Here is a 17,376-nt window from a genome sequence, read left to right on the forward strand (position 1 = left end):
ATAGTAGCTGTTTTTTTATATTATTTCATTTTTTATAGTGTTATGTATATCCATATTCTATATTAGTTAAGCAGAATACTGTGTTTTGTGAATAGCAGAATTTTGTGTAATGTAATCTATGTAGATTTTGTTACATTTAAAGTTTTTCTGCTACCTATAAAACATGGAATATTCGGATAAGATTAAGCAAAATGTTCATAATCTTGAGCAAACTTTGTTTTAAAGTACATCAGCTAGATATCATGTGTCCCATCAAAATAAGTGATAAAGGTCAAATAAAAATGCCTGATAGGGCTAATAATAGACTGTGTGTAGGGCATGGCTCCCATCTCCAACTCTGAAAACAGACAAATAAATCACAACATACAGTTGTTCATTTCCATGAACAAATTAACTAGTTATAGAAATATTTGGTAGTGGACTCTCTCCTGAAAACAGACATATCTGGTTACCGTGGTTATAATACATGATAATTATATAATAAAAATCACAATTTTAAGTAAAAAAAATAACTTCTGTTGTTCAAGTAATTATTATTTTAAACGGAGCTACAAGAAAAAGATGTTTGATTTCCTTAAAGCAGAAGAATGTAATATTATTCCAGAAGGAATATCCCTATACATTAAATATACATTAATGTGGGCGGCAGAATAGCTATTCAGCTCTTGTCTTCATATGTGACAATATAATCTTTTTTTCCAGAATTTTATGAATTTAATTAATATTATATTAAGCATTACAGAATAGCTCATGTTGCTACCGGAATCTGATTTGCACATACATATTTATATTTTCTGTTTAATACTGTATGAGAACAGTTGTCACATTTTGTTTTTTACTTTTCATGTGAACTAAAGGATAATAGAATTCCCATTCCTACTTTCTGTTGTTTAAAAAATAATCTGTATATGGAAGCATATTTGTTGATATTTCTACTCTGTCAAATGTATACTTTTTAATGAGATTGGTTTATTTATAATAAAATAAGTATTTGCAATATTATACATCGCACTTTTTCCCACTTGTATTGTCAATGAGATTTTGACCAAATATGTACAAATTAAACTGAAAGGGATTTCACTAATTAATGGTGTACATGAAGCAGGAAACTAAATATACAGTCACAAAAAATAGGAGCATTGATGAATTAAAAGGCAGATTACTGATCACCTCAAGCGGCTATAAATATAGGAGATAATAATGTGAACAATAATATATTTGTGGCATCTTGGGGAAGAAATTGACATTTTTTTTACATGAATTAAGTGTCTGAATTGTTTTTTAAATAAACCACTGTATATGTAATAATTTCCAGCTTGCATTCTATGTAGTACACATTAGGTGTGGCAGTCAAATGCTGTGTTTCCTCTACAGTATTCCATATTGTTTAGTACTTGTTGCTTCCTGCTCACACTACTAAAACACTTGGAAAAATTGAATGACTTCTGGAACAATTTAGGTTTAGGAAAGGAAAAAAAACGTATCATTAATGACTTTAAGGATTCCAGACAAAATAGTTTATACGATATTCAACATGTAAAGACTGTAACAGTTATATTTTTATATATCTGATTTATTTTAAAAATGATCATGGTTTCATTATAATGGTAAAAACAAAATAAACCAGTTTTACAAGTACACAAAACATTTGGTGACTCGCTAGAATGTGCCAGATCACTATATATATATATATATATATATATATATATATATAATTCATTAATATAAAAATGATTTGCGCTGGTATAAGTATGGAATTTGGCAAGCATAAATGTGTTAGAATAAGCTTCTTACACAACCCATCCTTTAACATAAAAGAAAATTACTGTTCTAAAGGGAAACTAAAAGACATACACAGTGGATATAGAAATTATAGAATGCAAATTGAGAAACCTTGTGAAAAAAAGCATTGCCTATTTTTATTATTAAATAACTAGTTATTATGTTTACCCTTAAAAATAGATTTTATGTATTAATTTGCAATGCAAAAAGGAATGTAGCATTCAGGTAGAAAGAAGGCTTTGTTATTTTTCCAATTTTGTTTCTCACAATGTAGCATAGATATGTTTTATAGTGCTGTATGTAGATGAATAAAAATACCACTAGGAAAATAGAAAAATACAAGTCTACTAAAAATTGTCTTTCGAGTCTTCTTATTTATTATCTTGTTTTAATAATAAAAATAACAACAGATAGATACGCATTTCATCTAAACAGATGAATGTATTAAATATAATTTAAATGTTTTCATAGCATTATTTTGTACTAATACATTTTGATGATAGAATTCCCTTTGGATTTAGGCCAGACAATGTGGCATATTTAAGGATATTTTCTTAAACTAGACATCATAACTTTAGAATGTACATAGGTAAGCCAGTATATGATTCATTTTTGTCATAAGTTAAAATACATTTAAGGCAAGTTTCTTTTAAAGTTGAATTCTAAAGTTGATAAGATGACAGTGTTTTGTATGTCGCTGTCATTTCTGTTAGAGAGGATCTGATTTCCCCAATTAGCCTTATTGCATCTGGCTACCAAGAGTGCATAAATGTCCATCAGGGTGATGTGTTATGTGTGGCAGTAAAGAATAGATTAGTCAGTGTTGCTATGCCCTAAGATTAAATTAAATGTGAAAATTGTGTTCTATATGGATTGATTATCCATTAGGTATGAGGGGTCGTTAGGGACATCATTATTTTTTGTTGTATATATATTACCGTATATAGTTAAACATATATATCATATCCAGAAAGACATATACCCTCCTAGAGCTTATTCTTAACTTGCTGGTAGACCTCTTTTATTGAACTAGGTAAGTCTGCTACTCAGCAAACACCTGAACATCTGAAGCATAAACATTGGGGATTCTGTCACGCCATAGGGCCAAATATTGCTTAGGCAATACGTGAAAGTAACCCAATTTCGGCAAGTCCTATATAATTTTTCATGCATACGTTGCTTACCAAGGAGCTGAATCAGTGGGATTGCACTGCTTTTTAACGCACAGAGACTCTTAAGCCATGTAAAGCTCTCTCTGGACACCATAAATGAGGCACCTGTGTGGCATCCTTAACCCTAAGGATTGTTCAGAGCCAGCAAATATGCACAAAATCTATATACAGAAAGTAAAGCACACAACATAAAAATCCCTCACATTCAGATTGCTGGCTGCTGCTGCTGAAATAATAATGACCAATAAGTACACAAAACAGAGCAAGAAACCAGCGCATACCCAGGAAATAGCATTAGTGTATTACGGAATCCCCGGTATTCATGCCTCAGGTCAGACAGGTGTTTCTGAATGGTATTTGCTGGGTATCCGCTGATTTCTTGCACAAAAAAATCTCTAACAGCCTTTATTAGCACAAATATAGATCACACGCCAGATACTTTATATCTGGTATAGGTTTTACTTTTCCAATTTACAAATCTAAGAGAAGTATGTTAACATCACAGTTTAGACAGTATAGATTACAATTTGTATAATTTTTGGCCATGTTCACAGAAGTTTTGGACTCCTCTTTTGTTTCTCAAGCTCCCTATTTTCCTTTAGTACCTTCCGCTCCCGCTATTCTACATACAATGATTGGGTTATGTGCAACAAACCTAGAGGGTAATTTGCATGCTTTTTGGAAAAATAACTTCTTAATTAAATTATTAATTTCTTACAGGTAATGGCACCACAACTACAACTCTCACTACATCCAACGTTACTCATCTTACATCACTGCAAGGTAAAAAAAATACATCATATTATTGTTTCAAAGCAAAACGTTCTCAAAATATGTTTGAAAAAAATAACTGTAAAGAGAGAAACATAAAGGCTAAGACCTAAACTATTTTATTCATACAACAGAGCAGCTCAAAGCAATCTCTGCTTAACCACTTTTCATCAATCTCTGAAAAACTACTTTATTTCAGTTGCCTAAAATATAAATGTACCGGTATATGTTTAGGTTCTCTATTAACGATTCTTGCCACTGTTGCGTGAAGTAGCTAATTACTAGACTTGTGCATTCGTCTTCAGGCGAACATGAAAACGAACACGAAGAGTGCGTTTTCGTGTTCGTTCCGAAGACACGCCAAAGAGAAGACAGCGGCGGTAAAACGTAGGCGAAGACGAAGACACACACCAGAAAGATCTTCGTGATCGTCTTCGTCTACCATTCTCCCCCCCCCCTTCTAATTTACCTTGTCTTCGCGCCATCGCGGCAGTTCACGGAAGTGGAAATCCGCAGGTTCGCCGTCACGGGTTACAGGGCAGTGCGAATGAGCCTATTGGTCGCCTACAGGGTGACCCTGCAGGTGACCAATAGGCTCACTCGCACGGCCTTTGTAAGTTGTAACCCCTGACAGCGAACCTATGGATTTCCGCTCCCGTTAACCCCTTCGATGCTGCGTTAACGGGAGCGGAAATCTGTAGGTTAAAGGGCTGTGCAAGCGACCAATAGGCTCACTCGGACTGCACCTTAACCCTTTAAAACAAAGTTAACCCCTAATAAAAGTTAACCCCAATGCTGCAACTTACCCGGCAGATCCCACTGGTCTCCCTGTTCTATCAGTTAAATGTCCGTACAAGCGACTTTATTGGTCGCTAGTACGGACATTTAACTAATTGAACAGGGAGGGAGACCAGTGGGATGTGCCGGGTAAGTTGCAGCATTGAGGTTTTAAAAGTCTGTACGAGCGACCAACAGAGCAACTATTGGTCACCGGCAGGGGCCTCCTCTGCCATCAACCAATGAAGTGCACCTGCAGACGAGCCCCTTGCTGGTGACCAATAGAGTCGCTTGTACAGACCCTGGCCTATGGTGGCAGGTCCAGGGGGCAGCAGTACGCCTGGAACAAAACTGGGGGGCAGATCATCCTCTCTAGCGGTCAAGCTCCCTGTTGCTTAATGGGCTGGTTACAGGGGAGATCTTTGCTCTCACTTAACACAGCATCCATAGACTTCACTCAGATGTGCTGTGTGTCTTAAAGAAGCTGTTCTTCTTTTATTGCACCTTGAATGCCGACCACAGTGGAAAGGGCAACTGGGTATGCTGCTGTAGGTTGTGCCTAGGGCAACCTCAAAGGTAAACACATAGCTCATTTTTTATAATTGTATTAAACTATTTGGTAACCTATTTAGTTCCTTCTTGTTTTCTGAAAGTCAATGACAGGTACAACCATGACCAGAAAGGTCTCCCCTAATTGTCAGTATTCAAAAAGTTCTAGTTCATCTGCTTCCTATGTGTTATTTATACCTGTGGTTATTTTATCATCCAAGGGCAAAGACCACTGTTAGCATTTTCTTCCAAGACAATTAAAATATTGATAGTTTTTCACTTGGGAAATTAGTATGTTTCATATTTTTTCTGTTGACATTTATTGTCTAAAATTAAATCCGTAGAAGCATTTTCCTTAACATTAACCTTACTTAGCAAATCATTTAGTATCCAAAGGCTTATTAGCAAACTCTGATTATGTATTTGGAAGCTTTAAATAAATGAGAAAGAGAAACCAAGATTTACTGTTTACATCATATCTGAAAAACCCTTAGAGCAAGGATTGCTATTTAGTTTGTGAGTGAATTTCTAACCATATACATCTAAGTGCAATATTACATATACAGAGCACTATGCTATATGTGATTTTTTCTCTTCCATATATTCACTATATACAGTATGAAGATTTATGATGCATGACAACATAATTATTCGAGTACACATTTTATGTAATTTATCACTGTGTATAATAGACATGGCATGATTTCAGAATTTATTTCCATTAGGTATCAATCTAGATGTGCCTAGGGGCCCTAGAACACAAACATGATATTTAGCAATCAAAATGAAAATACCTAAGCATAAACACATTTTGGGTTAGATGCATAGATATCGTGTTCAGACTAATTATAAGCTGCAGTACATAGTCTGTGTTTTCAAGGGATTCAACTGCTTTTACAACCTAAATTAAGCAATTAGCAATAAATGTTTCTAGCAGATATGATGCTAGTTTTCTAACTGCACAGCAAATGATCACACTACGATAACCCAATACTTATCTAATTAATGAAACAACCTATTTCTCAAGATTAAACACCTGTTTACTATCGCACAAATCATATTATCATATGCCATAGAGGCCAATTTTTTCTATTGCCATATATTTAGGATTATAAACTAGTAGATTCTGGCCATCCAAAACCAACACATGAAAACTGAACTAATTAAAAGAAGCTGTTTGCTACAACATATCATGAAGTTATTGAATTAAGTTTGTAATCAAGATTGTAAGCTTGCGAGCCGGGCTCTCTCCACCTAATGTATCGGTTTGTCTTAGTCTGTCAATTCTCGTCTTGTCATACCCCTTGAATATATGTATTGTATTAAGCGCTGCGTAAACTGTTGGCGCTATATACATATAAATAAAAGATAATAATAATAATATTATTGGTGCCTTTGTGCAACTAAAGTACAGGGAGATGCTTCCTACTCCTCTTTGGTACTTTCACGTCAATAAAAAGATGAGTATCACAATTTAGTGAATAGAAAAAACCTTTCCTCTACAACATCACAGGATATACACCACATACACCAGTCTGCTGGTGATATGTGGGGACAGATTTTATGTGGCTAAGGTTTATCTTTGACCTCTTTTTTTCTACTATAGGTACCACTGTTACAGTTATACCAACAATCAACAGATCAACGACCTCTAGCACATCGTTAAAAGGTAAAGGCAAAAAGAAAATTATGGTCCACAATTAAACCATAACCAAAATGTGATATAATAATCCCCTTAAGCTTAAAACTGCTAAACTAGAGTACATAAAAAATGTTTTTAAAAAATCCAAAGAAATGTAAAAATCTAATGGTAAGTCATCTATTGGGAAATACTGATTGAGATTCCAAGACAAGCTTCCTGAGTTAGGAAATAAAATGACAGGTTGTTAAGTATAGACCACAAGATACAAAAAAATGTTCTAGCACCCTATAAAAAAACAAAGATTTAAATGTGGGGTTATGCATAAATAGTTTAAAAAGTGGTCTTACTTCCAGAGAAACCAATAGCAATCAATGAAAAGCAAGAAAGATTCTCAACGGGCAAGGGCTCTTATTGCTTCTACTAAGTTTTATTACCCAGAATTTCAGGGTATCAAATCATACAAATATCACAGGTAACAATGTTGAATAGGTAGATAAGATCTTCTTTTTTCTATAAAATGAAAACGCTATAAAAGAAGAATCAGGAAGCATTGGCTATATTTAATTATATTAATTGTAACAATTTATTGTAAATGTGTATGGGCCATATCACTCCATTGCTGATTCTTAAAACCCAGGTAAGATTAGGCTTAGCCGTATCTCTTAGATCTTCCACTTATTCAATATAAGGAAAAAACCCTATTGTTTTTTGGTACACTTAAAAGTATGTGTTTTTTATCCATTGTCATACACTTTTTTCAGTCCATTTGTACCTTTCTTGTACCTAATATATTTACCTCCTCTCTCCAGTTGATTTGGACTCTTTTCTCACAAACCCAGCCCTGGTCTTTAACGTCACTCTCATTTGCCCCTTATTTCCACTCTCTGTCCTCTAGTATTTCACTTTCATATTTTTTCCTACTCTTTAATGTCACTACCTTTTTCCCTTAGTTTACATAATTCTTTTTTCCTATTGCGTCCATCTCTTGCTGGTTGATTTGCATTACGTATTAACAGATTACGGCTCATCTGGTACCATAAAAATGCATGCTGTGGGAAGCATTACTGGATTTTGAAGTAAGCCTATTAGTTCAACATTTGAAATAGAAGCATACAGTGATATTGTTTTAAATCACTATTTTTTAAACAGATGAGCTGAAACAAATGTTAGAAGAAAATAACCCAATAAGTCATTTAAGTAATGATATTCTTTTTCGAAGGCACACAATATGTAGCCTAAGCCTACTGCATTGTCCTTACACTCCAGATCAATATGACCTTAAAAGAATAGCATAAGCCTGTAGGAAATAAACCTGATTTTTAAATTGCGTATACATACAATGTCTAATAGATAGCATTCATTTTAACACAAATTAACTATTTATGCGAAACATAGGATTAATTTAAACTAAACCCAGGTTAAATAATACACCAGATTAATTTATAGTAATTAATTATAATAATTACTATAAATCTTTATATAATTTAACAAGCATAGAACTAGATCAACCTCAGGATTATTTTCTCAATAAAAGATTTCCTAAAATCTCAGAAAAACAATTAAAAATTATTAATAGATCTATTGATATAGTAGAGGTTAAAAAGGTGATATCGGAATTACAATCTAATAAGGCGCCCGGACCAGATGGGTTCAGCAACAAATTTTATAAAATCTATAAGGATCTCTTGGCAGATAAACTCGCTAAAACTTTTAATGAAGCAATTGATAAGGGGAGTTTTCCTTCGGATATGTTGAGGACTAATATAATTCCAATTCTTAAACCTAATAAAGATCCGGAGATCCTATCCAACTATAGGCCAATTTCGTTACTAAACGGGGATATTAAAATATATGCGGCTATAATAGCAAGAAGGCTAAAAGCAGTAATAGGAGACCTAATTGAGAGAGATCAAACAGGCTTTATCCCTGGTAGATCATCTAAATATAATATTAGGAGAGTTATTGATGTTATAGATATTTCTCAGCGGTTGAATACCCCCCTTCTGACCCTGTCATTAGACGCCGAGAAGGCTTTTGACAGGGTCAGATGGGATTTCCTAGGGCATACACTGCAGGCATTTGGAATTACAGGCAATATATATCGAGCAATTATGGCCCTATATACTTGCCCTTTAGCTAGGACAATTGGCCCAGGAATAGATGCGGAATGGTTCGAAATTAAGAATGGCACGAGACAGGGATGTCCCCTTTCCCCATTGCTTTATATATTGACGGTTGAGCCCCTCGCGTATGACATCAGAGAAAATCAGGATATACATGGCTTCAGAATAAAAACACTGGAAACTAAAATTAGCCTCTATGCTGATGACATCTTGGTGATTTTAGAAGAACCTAGAAAATCATTACCGGAATTAATGAGAGTAATCGACGCTTATTCAAAACATTCAGATTATAAATTGAATGTTAATAAAACCACTCTGCTTGCGTGTAATATGAACCAGAAGGATATAAGTTCTTTGAAGGCTAATTTTGATTTCATTTGGGCTGAGGATAGTATGGAATATCTGGGTATCAAGATTACGAAGGACCCGAAAAAAGTAATGGAGAAAAACTTTTTGCCCCTTTTGAAAGCTACAAATAAATTATTAAACGATTGGAAAAAAAAAAGAAATCTCTTGGACTGGTAGGATCAACACTATAAGATCATATATACTGCCTAAATGGACCTATCTGCTTCAAATGCTACCGCTAAAGGCCCCTAAAGCTTGGTTAGGATTGATACAGATGGCGTTTAATAAGTTTATATGGCAGGGCAAAAAGCCTAGATTGGGTCTGACATTGTTATCGAGGAAGGTAAACAATGGGGGCCTTGGATTACCAAACATCATAGACTATTATGAGGCCTGTATGGCTGCACATCTGATGCTAACTCAGATTAATGAAGCGAAAATGGAAGTATGGTTTCAAATTGAGGCAATAGCAACAGGTTTGGAAGGCTTATCTGTTCTCCCGTGGATGACAATAGCCCTAGATAGAGTTGGCCAGGGGAAATTGGGATCTTTGGTTGTGAAAGATATTTTAGATTCATGGAAAAACACTATGAAGAAATTAGCCCTGTCAAATTGTGTGGTAGATTTCCTCCCATTGGAAGTACTTGAGATCAGTATAGAGGATATCCGACTACAAACATGGAAACGGGTAGGAATTTTGACTATTCAGGATATTTGCTCTGATAAGGGAATTAAATCTTTTTCTCAGATTCAGGAGGAATTTCTACTTCCTTCTAAGGAAGTATTTTCCTATCTTAGAATTAAAGGATTCCTTTCGAAATATGATATATTAAATACGGGAGAAAAATGGTCCCTCCTAAACTCTCTGCATAATATGACACAGACTAAGGGAATGATTACTAAATGCCTAACTCTCATTAAATCGAGATGTAAACATATGCCTGTAAAAGCAATCAAGACGTGGGAGAGGGAATTGAATCGATCTATCTCTTGGGATATTTGGATATCTACAATACAAGCAGTTAATAATGAGATCCATTGCTTAAATTTGAGAGAGAATTTTTTCAAGATGTGTTATAGATGGTACCTTGTTCCCACAAGGTTGGTAAAAATGTATGCACACAGTGAGGTAAATTGTTGGAGATGTGGAAACGAAATTGGAAGTTTCTTACATATCTGGTGGACCTGCCAATATTTATCTAACCTTTGGAGAAAGGTATCCCAACAGATAAAGCAAATTACAAATGTTTCCTTACCTTATACACCAGATTGTTTCTTATTACATCTAGATTGGCCAAAAATGCCTAACTTTCATAGAAGCTTGATAACCCATATTTTTGCTTCTACTAAGCTATTGATACCAAAGAATTGGAAAAGTAAAAAACTGCCTAATTGGGAGGAGATAAAATCTAGTACAATCTACCATTGTAAAATGGAACTGGGCATCATTAAATTAAACGGATTTAACGTAATCAAAATTAGGAAATGGGAAAAAATTTTAAATCTATTGGAAATTGGAGTCTAATTGGCTCTGGATTTTCCTTCCTTTGATCCTTCCTTTGATGCATCTCAAAATGTTTTTTTTTTTTTTTCTTTTTTTTTTTTCTCTTGTATTTTTTTTTTTTTGTATTGTTTAATGTTGTTCGGCGAATATTTATTATACTCTAGAGAGATGTATTACATTTCTGGACCGGTATATATGTCTTCTCTTCTTGTATTTTTGTGTATGTCTTAGTAATGCTTATGTATAGCTATGTTATATAGGCATTTCTTTGTGATGTTATAAAAGAATAAAAATATATATATAAAAAAAAAAAATAATACACCAGATTACCTACACATCAGGTTTAAATATTACATTTTTTTGCAGCAAATATTCATGATCCATTGTTAATAGCTGTATTTAACTAAATAAATGTGTTACAGATTCTAATTTGTATTTTTCGAATACATTCTTTAGAAGTGCCAGAAGTGCGTTAAATAAATTATTCCCAAGGGGGAAAAAAATATTAAATGATTTCTTTAATGTTTCAAAATCTTTAATTCTTGGCTAAATTTAATGTAGGCGATGTCTAAAATGCAAGTCTGTCACAGTAGTGTTTTTAAGTACCGCAGCAGCAACAGCAGCATTGAAAGGTTGTTGCCATGACTACCAAAAGACCATGTGAAATCTGTAACTCTGCACTTGGCTTCATTACAGAATAAAGTTGCCATGTCTGACAATAGATCTGAGTAACTTGGTAATGTAAAAGTGTAACAGAAATAGGACCTCAGATATATGCCATAAAAATTCATTTGTACTCATTTAAAAGGGTTATAAAAACTGTCGGTTCATAGACTTTTACATTTGCAGTTACAAATGCAGTGTAAAAGATATACATTTAAATCAACAAAATTAATTTTGGGAAATAAATCAATGCTGAATTTTCATTAAGATCTAGAAATGTCAGTTTCAACCTGAGCTCTATCAATATCTATCTATCAATATCTATCTATCTATCTATCTATCTATCTATCTATCTATCTATCTGCCCATTTTGTATCTATATCTAGATAAAAATTCAAGAAAATACCCTAGGAAGGCTGTAAAAGAAAACGTATATCCTTATTGTTGGCTTATTGTCCATTTAATATTTGGTACATGTGTGTAAGCCTTAATTTTCATGATTGCCTTGTGTTTTAAGTGCCATTTATCAAAAATCTACCACAAAGGAAGAAACATCAACTTTAGTGTTTGTTACCTTACATACTTTTGTGTCCACGCATTGAAACCTAGATTTCAGAGACTTCTAAATTGAACTAGTAAATACAATTTAAAAGAAACAAAAAGATAAAACTGTAATACACTTGTATTACTGTAATGCACTTGCAGCTGTCTGCTTGGAGAAGTCTATATATGCCTTTAATTATACATAATCATCTTTGGCAGCATCATGTTACTTTCTGAAGTTATCCAACACAATAGTTTGTGTTACAGTTCTAATTTCTGTATATTATGTTTTTAGAGCCATTTGTATGTGTTCTAGCTCTGTTATCTTAGCCCAATCTACTAGACAAACACCTGGACTGCTTGAACTCCCTTGTGGTACAGAATGACTCAGCCCTAATCACTCAGCTGGCACACTCATTGGCATACCTGGGAACTTTTGAGCTTCGGCTACCCGGATCCTTCCCTTGCGGGATGCAGCCAGGCAGGGGCATAACTAGAAACCTCAGGGCCCCGGTGCGAGAATCTGTTAAGGGAATCCAACCCAACCAACCCCCAACCCATCTATCTCTTTCTCACGATCTACCCTCTCCCTCCCTACCCCCCTCTCACGATCTACCCTCTCCCTCACTACCCCCCTTCTTACGATCTACCCACTCCCTCCCTACCCCCTTCTTCTCACGATCTACCCACTCCCTCCCTACCCCCCTTCTCACGATCTACCCACTCCCTCCCTACCCCCCTTCTCACGATCTACCCACTCCCTCCCTACCCCCCTTCTCACGATCTACCCACTCCCTCCCTACCCCCCCTTCTCACGATCTACCCACTTTGTAGGTCACTTACCGTCGCCGCTGCTGCTGCCGCCGCCTGCCTTAGCGCTGCCCAGAGTGCTGTGTTGGGAGCGTGAGGCGTTTGTCTCAGGTGCCGGCGCTTCCCGCTGAGCGCCGGCACCTGAGACAAACGCCTCACGCTCCCAACACTGCACTCTTGGCAGCGCTGAGGCAGGCGGCGGCGGCGACGGCAGCAGCAGCAGCGGCATCCTGGATTTCTGTCAGTCAGGGGGGCCCAAGAGTTGCCGAGCGGTCGTTTTCAGCAACCGCTTGGCACCCCTTGGGCCCCCGACTGGCAGAACTCGAGGGCCCGGTCGCAGTTGCGACCCCGGTAGTTCCGCCACTGCAGCCAGGACTGTCCACTGATGTCATGGGGTGGTCCCGTGTCATCAGTGGGAGTTCCCACTGATGTCAGTGGGAGGTCCCCTGACATCAGTGGGATGTCCCGCCGACATCAGCTGACGTCGGTGTCAGGATTACACCCTACCAGCCCGGACCATGCAATATTTATTTTGCTGTCATGTTTGTCTGTACACACTAGTGGCCGCTCTTCCCACTCTGGAGCACCCGTTATTGATTACTTGGGACACCTGAGCCTGATGACCTTCAGTCAGGGCCTTTGCATTAATGTGTTTGGACTGCTTTGCTCTGGCCCTGTACCTGACCCTGTATTGTTCCTGCCGTCTGCCCTGCCAGTGGGCTTCCTGCCAAGAGACTTACCACCTGTACTTATTGTTCCTGCCAACTTCTTCAATACAGTCCACTGCAAAGTATTCTGCCTGTGGTGTGTTTCTTTGCGCCTGTCTGTATCCATAGCCATAGCCATAGCCATAATGCATCGTGGGGGACAGAACCCCTTGTATCCCCTGCGACTGGGCTCCTACCCGACCTGCTTAGCCAGTTCATGACTGGGGTGTTCCCCATGACGTCGATGGGAGTTCCAGCTGACGTCGGTGGTGTTCCGGCTGACGGCAGCGGGAAACACCCCCATTTAAAGGGGAAATGGGCGGGGAGTGGGGCATGTCAAGACCCCGCTCCCGCGATCCGGAGGAAGCTGTGCTTTGCCCGGCAATCTCTGGGTCAAACCCGGAGAGATCCCAGGTATGCTCATTGGACAAGCAAGACATATTTCGCATTGCCATAAAGAATCAACTGAATGTGACCTTTGCACACGGAAAGCCACCCTAAATATCATATGAATAAAAACAGTGGTAGCCCATGGTCTGTAGAAAAAGGAAGTATATCGTAACAAAATTAAAAAAGCCATGTTTTCTTCAATGCTACATTTCTCTATACAGCACACCAAAGGTGTTAGATGGGGTTGAGGTCAGGGCTGTGGGCGGCCAGTCAAGTTCTTCCATACCACCCTCATCCAACCATTGTCTTTATAGACCTTGATTTGTGTACTGGGGCACAGTCATGCTGGAATAGAAAAGGGCCTTCCCCAAACTGTTCCCATAAAGTTGGAAGCATAGCATTGTCCAAATGTCTTGGTATGTACCCTTCTGCATACTAAGACATTTTGGACTATACTATGCTTCAAACAAATGTTTTATTTTAATCAAAACATGGGGAAACATTTTAATACATGTATACATTTTTATATATATTATTTTATGTGTAAAACAAACTAGTTCAGCAAAAACTAGTAAAGCTGTAACACCTACTCCTCTTGCTTCTGGAAACCCTGCCCCTGTATGATACAGAACACTGTCCAATTCTATTAGGTATGTGTATTTATACAATATATAGTTCAACAGGGACTGCTCATTACAGCCATGCCCTAATGTGCCTTACATAGGCAGTGGGAAGCTACTTCTTAACAGTACCATATTTGTGCCCAAACAGCTTGTTTCTGCCATCTCTGTTTCTAAACAGCTTCCCAGTGCCATCTTTCCTTCCCTCACTTACCCCATTACCACAACTTTCTCTCTGACTGTGAGCAGCATTGTATTTAACCACTCTGTCACTTATCCTTACGTGATCCCGCTACGTTGGGCGCAGTCAGTCCCAGGTGCCACTCATCGGGGGGTGCCCCATTAGCTTACAGTTGTGGGCTGCCCCCAGGCCTGTCAAAAATTGTTCATGATGGGCTGGTCCGAAGTGAAACGGAAGTGCACCAAGTGGTAAGATGTGATTGCTGAAATACTATGTTAGGACATTTATTTACAAGAAGGTTCATACATGTACCTTCACTGAAACCCTTCTTCCCTTTTTAAAGACATACAACAGTTATTTTGCAGAAATTGTTTCCAATAAAAAGATCTACAAATGCTTCCAAACTTCTTCCACTAGAGTTTTGATGTTCTTTTATGTCAAAAAGTGTGTACACTTTACAACTGTGCTTCCATGGTTTCTCCTTAATGCAACTTTGAGAATATGACAAACTGCGTAGCTGCTTGATGAAAAGCCTACTAGGATATGGATAATGAAAACAGTGATTGAGGTGCCAGGAGGAATATATGATAATATTTCTTTAATGAACCCTTAAGACTTTACTAAGGGTTATTCTATCTAAGATTTAATGTAATCTTTACCCTGCTATATACTCAGTTTTACATATTGTTCCATATGCTTCCATGATTTTTCATATAATTGTTAAATATCAAAAAGTTATGTTAGTTCAGAGATGTTAATGCCAGAAAGTATATTCTACTATTGTGTAGGATACACTCATATATAATGCATGTATCTATTATATAGACACAAAACTTGAGATTTTTTGCTTAAAAAAAGTGTTCCTATAATGTGTATACAGTGGCAAGTAAAAAGCCCTTTGGGGTTACCTGGTTTTCTGCATTAAATGTCAATACAATGTGATCTACAGCTAAGTCACAAGCATAGACAAAGACTTAATAACACATAAACAATGATAATCTTTCACATCTTTATGTGAAAGATTGTCCAAATGTCTTGGTATGTACCCTTCCGCATACTAAGACATTTTGGACTATACTATGCTTCAAACTTTGCAAATGTTTTATTTTAATCAAAACATGGGGAAACATTTTAATACATATATATTTGTAGATATTATTTTATGTGTAAAGATATTATTTTATCTTTGGAAAAAGTAAGTGAACCCTTGAATTTAATAACTGATTGAACCTTCTTTGGCAATAACAACCTTAAAACAAGCGCCTCCGGCACGAAGTTCAAGAGAATTTTTGCTTAAGCTCAGCTGTAGTCTTAGGATGTCTGGTGTGAACAGTTCTCTTGAGGTCATTCCATAGCATCTCTAAGGGGTCCTTACTGAGCCACTACAAAAGACAGATTTTTCTGTAGTAGATTTACTGTATGATATCTTGATAAACTTGAGAATTCATTGTCCCCTCAATGATGGCAAGCTGTCCAGACCCTGAGGAAGCAAAATCAGCCTTACATTTTGATGCTTCCTTCACTCTACTTCACTGTATTCAATGTATTTTTGTGCCTAGACTGTGATTCTTTGGTATAATTAGTGCATGTAACCACCATTTTATGAGTGTCTATCTTGTGGTATGTTGTGCACTCATACCTACATGGGTTTTGTGTGCAATTTACATGTGCAATCAAAATATTTTTTATATATTGTATCATTATATTGTGTGACGAGAGGCATGGTTAGCATATATTATAAACATGTATGAAGGTAGTGTGTACCGTGCTCTAACACCCAACCACCAATATAACCCCCAAAACAGACCACAGCTCACTTTATTAAAAACACCATATCTTAACTGTGTTGGCCTAAAAATGATTACATAACTTCCACATAAATACATAGATATACAATAAACAACCTGCATGTAGTAACAAATAAATAACAAATAAACAAATACATACAAATTCATTAAACTCATCAACATGTCCAACACAGTAACAGAACTTAACCCCGTCCTTCTCGGGCCACTCACCAACAAACAGTCCAAAGCACAGGTACTCGCCTTCCCCCCTTGTCCAAACAACGACGACAGCTAACTTCCACTATCCCAAACCAATGCTAACCACCAGCCGAACATAACCTTGGTGGGCACGTCCATAAACACATCGGATTTCAGGGGAGGATTGAGCGCAACTCACCTTCCTTCTTAGAGAGGCATCCATATAACCACTTAAGGGTTTTAAAGCTGCTTGAGAAAGTGGTCCCTTTGCATTGTACAATGTTACTAGTGACTCAATATCAGACCTTATTAAATACCTGTTATTCTGACTCCGATTGTTGTGATAGTGATCTATCCCTTGTAAGACCTCTATGCCTGGCCTTAATAAGCAGATATAACCACTGCGGACAATCCTTATCAGATAGCTGAACTCACCAATACCAGTTTTCATCCAAGACCTGGTTTATTCTGTACAACAAACAACGGAATACAGCAGAATGAATGGATCAATGTATTATGTGGTCAAAAGATGATGCTTTTCTAGCTTAGCATGCAGAATACATGTGTCCCTGTTACATGTGGCAGATACAAGCAGCCATGATACAGGAAGTGCATCACTAGAGAGCAGGGGTGTGGTTTACATACAAAGGAAATGTGTGATAAGTGCATTACCAAAATAAGCAAATAAGTAACCATAGAGAAATCCACAGTAAATGGATTAAAGAATAAACTATGTAATTCCCATTTACAATAATGAGAATGTTAACTGTGTAACAGCATACCTGTTATATGTAAAGAATTAGCAAATT

General features: G+C 36.8%; 1 protein-coding gene across 2 annotated transcripts in view; it reads left to right on the top strand.

Annotated features, from left to right (window-relative positions):
- The window catches only part of EMCN (endomucin), a 40,563-nt gene that overhangs the window by 4,707 nt on the left and 18,480 nt on the right, over positions 1 to 17,376 (top strand). For both annotated transcript variants that reach the window (XM_053461551.1, XM_053461552.1), the window contains exons 2-3: positions 3,675 to 3,737; positions 6,658 to 6,720. In XM_053461551.1, the coding sequence (XP_053317526.1) occupies positions 3,675 to 3,737; positions 6,658 to 6,720 (126 nt within the window). The remainder of the gene's footprint in view (positions 1 to 3,674; positions 3,738 to 6,657; positions 6,721 to 17,376) is intronic.

The sequence above is a fragment of the Spea bombifrons genome, chromosome 1 (genome assembly GCF_027358695.1).
Source record: "Spea bombifrons isolate aSpeBom1 chromosome 1, aSpeBom1.2.pri, whole genome shotgun sequence".
NCBI classification, from domain to species: Eukaryota; Metazoa; Chordata; class Amphibia; order Anura; family Pelobatidae; genus Spea; species Spea bombifrons.